This window comes from Octopus bimaculoides, chromosome 2 (genome assembly GCF_001194135.2).
Source record: "Octopus bimaculoides isolate UCB-OBI-ISO-001 chromosome 2, ASM119413v2, whole genome shotgun sequence".
Taxonomy (NCBI): Eukaryota; Metazoa; Mollusca; class Cephalopoda; order Octopoda; family Octopodidae; genus Octopus; species Octopus bimaculoides.
The window spans coordinates 12,406,370-12,410,650 of NC_068982.1; the positions used below are offsets into that span (position 1 = coordinate 12,406,370).

At 36.0% G+C, this 4,281-nt stretch overlaps 1 protein-coding gene across 1 annotated transcript in view; it reads right to left on the minus strand.

Annotated features, from left to right (window-relative positions):
• LOC128247134 (uncharacterized) overlaps positions 1-3,577 on the minus strand; it is a 21,569-nt gene extending 17,992 nt beyond the window's left edge. The window contains exons 1-3 of the mRNA XM_052965955.1: positions 3,484-3,577; positions 2,960-3,013; positions 484-537 (exon numbers count right to left, since the gene is read on the minus strand). Coding sequence (XP_052821915.1) covers positions 484-537; positions 2,960-3,013; positions 3,484-3,577 — 202 coding nt within the window. The remainder of the gene's footprint in view (positions 1-483; positions 538-2,959; positions 3,014-3,483) is intronic.
• Between the last annotated feature and the right edge of the window lie 704 nt (positions 3,578-4,281).

Sequence of the window (4,281 nt, forward strand, 5' to 3'; positions counted from 1 at the left end):
AAAGCTAAAACCAGTACAAACGCACGAACGATGTCATAAATAACAGTACCGCCGATAGTTGTTGTTGATAAACAACGGCAGTAATTTTATTCAAGGGAAAAGATCCCATTACACCGCACAACGTTTTGTTGACAATCCATAGCAGTAATTGTTTTCACCTCAATAGACATCAGTGATTGGTTGAAATTACCGAAATACAACTTTTAACATGAAATAACTTCGAATATAAATTTTTTTTCTCTGTTCTTTAAGACAAAATATACAAGTAAACGAAGTTTTAAAGTGTTTCGGTAGAAAACACACTAAATAAAACATAAATAAAACATAAATAAAAAATGGTGCCCGCCAAATCAGAAAGATCCAAGTATGCATTCGTCACTGGATGAATGACTATTGTGCTAGAAATATCTCTGTTTCTACATGTTAATTAATGTAATGCGAAAAATATTTCACAGGTAAAGTAAATATCCATATCAAACTTACTGTCTGGTGCTTTAATTGAGAAAATTGTCCCGATCGGGGTGTTGATAATTGGACCTGCAAAATATAGCTTCCGTATAACGTAGGCGTTTCAATGATTAAGTGTTTCTTATATAAATATAAAACCTGGGTCATTCATGAATGGTAAAGCAGGAAATTAAACGCTTAAAATTTTCTTCAAATTATAAGGAACGTCTATTTTTGATAGATTTTTTTTTTTGTTATAAATTGTCACATATTTGCCGTAAAATCTAAAGTTTGTATCATATCTTCTCAAAACGAACAATGAATATAATTAGAGATGATTTAGAACAGCTACAAGATATGAATGAGTTTAGTGCCGCCTGAATCCAGCTATATTTGCCCTTCATTCCGCTTTCATCAAACGATTTACAAGTAATGTACTATCTCTTTATTAGGTACTACGGCCCGAACACAGAGGGGGACACTACAAGGACAGACACTACGTGGGGTAGATAGAACGAATGATGAATGGAGCGAATTACTTACAATGAATTGATGAAATGGCTTACGAGCCCCACAAGACTCGCAGCTTCATTTGACTGTTCTTTTCATACAGTTCTTATACAGTTTTAAGATCTTTTTATTCTGTAATCGTTATATATGGCAATAACTCTTCTGGCGTTATAACTTTCGGCAGATTATTGTATCGCACATATAGCCCACTCTAATCGACTGGACCCCTCCCCAAAAGTTTCGGGCCTTGTGCCTAGAGTAGAAAGGTATATTATAAGTCTGCTTTCTAACAACATGAATCTGGGTTCAGTCCCACTGCGTTGTGCCTTGAGCAGGTGATTTCTACTGTAGCCTCAGATCGACAAAAACATTGTGAGTAGATTTGGTAGACAGGAACTGAAATAAGCTTGGTATATATGTGTGTGTGCGTGTGTTTGTGTGTGTGTGTGTGTTAGCAAAATGTGCTAATAAAGCATCCAAGATGCTAAATTCGTAAAACAGAAGAAACTATTATTTCTTCGTTTCAACAATAAACTGCAATGTGACGTATACTTCCTTAACATAATACTTTTGCATTCAATTCATGAATTTTGACATGAATAGGTCCACATGATTCCAATTCATGATTGTGGACATGAATAGGCCGCGAGGACGCGTTAGTGGCAGGTCAGCAAAGAATGACCTGAGTCGCGTGACGTAAGATGTGGGGTCCGCATTCGGTAAGTCGACAGGAGCCAACATCTGTCCAGAAAGTGCTAAAGTGGTGCCATACAGGAGCTCAGTGGAGGAGAAACCCAAATCCTCCTTGACAGCTGAGCGGCACCCCAGCAGAACAAAGGTGAAGAACTCGGACCAATTATGAGGATCAGGAGCAGCATGAATAGTTTTAAGTTGGCGGTGGAATTGTTCCACCACTCTGTTCGCGGCGGGATGGTAACTTGCGGTGTGGATGTGCTGAACTCCGAGCAATCTCGAAAGCTCACGAAACAGACAAACTTCAAATTGGGGTTAGTCAGTGTATGACAATGAAGGAAATTTAACATTCATGATTTATCTCAACATTATGAGAATCGTATATTTATGAAAATTTTATTATTGTAAATTGTTACATGGTTGTAAAAACGAAAGTGTTTATCTTGTTTTGACGAAACCAATTATGATTATGATGGTTTTTAGCGTCACCGTTGAATTGGCCTTTTAATTATGTATCTGTTCATATGTGATACAAATTGCTATTTCAAATTAATACTGCTTCTGTTGCATATAACGAATTGTATATTTAAGTTGTCCGTCAACTGCGACATCAGTCATTTTTCAATCATTTGTTTACTCTATCAGTAACGGTAGATTTTGTTTTAGCATGCGATTATCGGTGGACACTTCTACTAACCAAAGTGGGACTGATGTGTCGTCTGGTACGGATACATTTTTGCAATTTTTAACACTGTACGTCTACAAGAGATACTCTCTCAAGACGCAATTGCACGTATCCATTTTCATAAAAAAAGCTTACTCAACTGCCTCTATGGTAGATTACAGTTTTGCATCAATACATCGTGAATCACACGTATTAATTCAATTGAACTTTTGTGGGATTTTTATTCTCGATCACGTTTGACAAATATTCCCACAAGACTAATGGGAAAAAGTCAAAGTCTACATCAGAGTTTCTCAAACTTTCGGGGCCACTGCCACCCTTATGGACACATTATATCCCCAGCACCCCTACCCCTATTTTTATGTATAAATAAATATTTTATATTTTACTAATTTATATATACTATGAATCATTTGATTTTTAATATAATATTATATATTTTGTATACAATATTATAATAATAATATAATAAATTCATAGCGTCCCCAATTCACTGCCGTCTTCCCAACGCCTCCTTTTTGCGCTAGAAATATTTCTGTCCTAGTTGAAACAATTTTCAACATGTTATTCAATGTAATGCGAAAGATATCTGAAGGATAACGTAAATATCTATATCGAACTTACCGTCTGGTGTTTCACTTGCGACAATTTTATCGATGGTGTCGTCGATAACTGGAGCTGCAAAATATAGCTTTCGTATAATGACAGACATTTCAATGATTAAATGTTTTTGGATTAAGTTTTTCAGGAGAGGCAAAGCAGGAAATTAAACTCTTAAAGTTTTCTCCAAATTGAAAGGATTGTTTATTTATTGATAGATTTCTCACATATTTGCCGTAAAATCTAAACTTTGTATCGTATCTTCTCAAAACGAAAAATGATTATTATTAGAGTGATAATTTAGAACAGCTACAAGATCTGGATGTATTTAGTGTCGCCTGAACCCAGGTATATTTGCTTTTCATTCCGCTTTCAGCAAACGATTTACATGTTATGTACTGCAGTTGATTCAATTTTCTCAATGAACTTTCCTCGTGCAACATGATAATCACTAGCTATGTCGGTTACAACTTTGCGATAGAGCAAATTAAACTGTGAAGAGTTGCTGTCTGAGTAATTGCTTACCCACAGAGAGCATATCAACTTACCTGATGCAGCTTCAGTGGTAGAAGGAGTATTAACATCACTGGAGGAAGACAGAGCTGAAAACAAAGATAGCTTATAGGTTTTGATATGAAACATACTTTCGTGGATAGTGGGTGTTACAACCAACCGAGTGCTGGATTAAATGTTATCTGGTATATTACAAACACAAAATAAAATTTTGCCTTTCATTGTTCCGGATGTAGATAAAAGAATTATCAAAGAAGAAATGGCGTGAAATAGTTTGTGCTAGGGTCACTGTCAGTAGGAATAATCGTTCTGCTATGTATCTCGTTGCCTACAATACAGAGTAGGAAAGCTCTTTGTCTCAGTATCATAATTAAGGCGAAGGAACATTAACGTGTGTACATACATACATTAATACACATATACATATATATTTTACACAATTTATACATATGTTCCAGACAGGCGATTCGATTCCTTTCGAGGTGAATCGAATAAGTTGCAGTGAGTGACTATAACAATAGCAATATATTGATATGAATCATTCTCGAGCAACTCGGGCAAGTTGTCTCGTCTCTCTCTGACATTCAATGTTCTTTAACACTCGGCATCGTACAGGGTGCTTTACTTGGAAGCCATCGGGCAGTAAATTGGCATATGTACAAAGTCACATATACCATGCATGTGTGAGTAATACGCCGGTGTTAAAATGGGGGTAGCTGATGAAGGAAAATGTTCTCTATGTGACTTGTGTGTTTTCTGTACTCTGGTTATTATTATTTTCTTGTCTACGTTTTGTTTGCAATGTCTTGTACCCAGATATGTACCTATATATA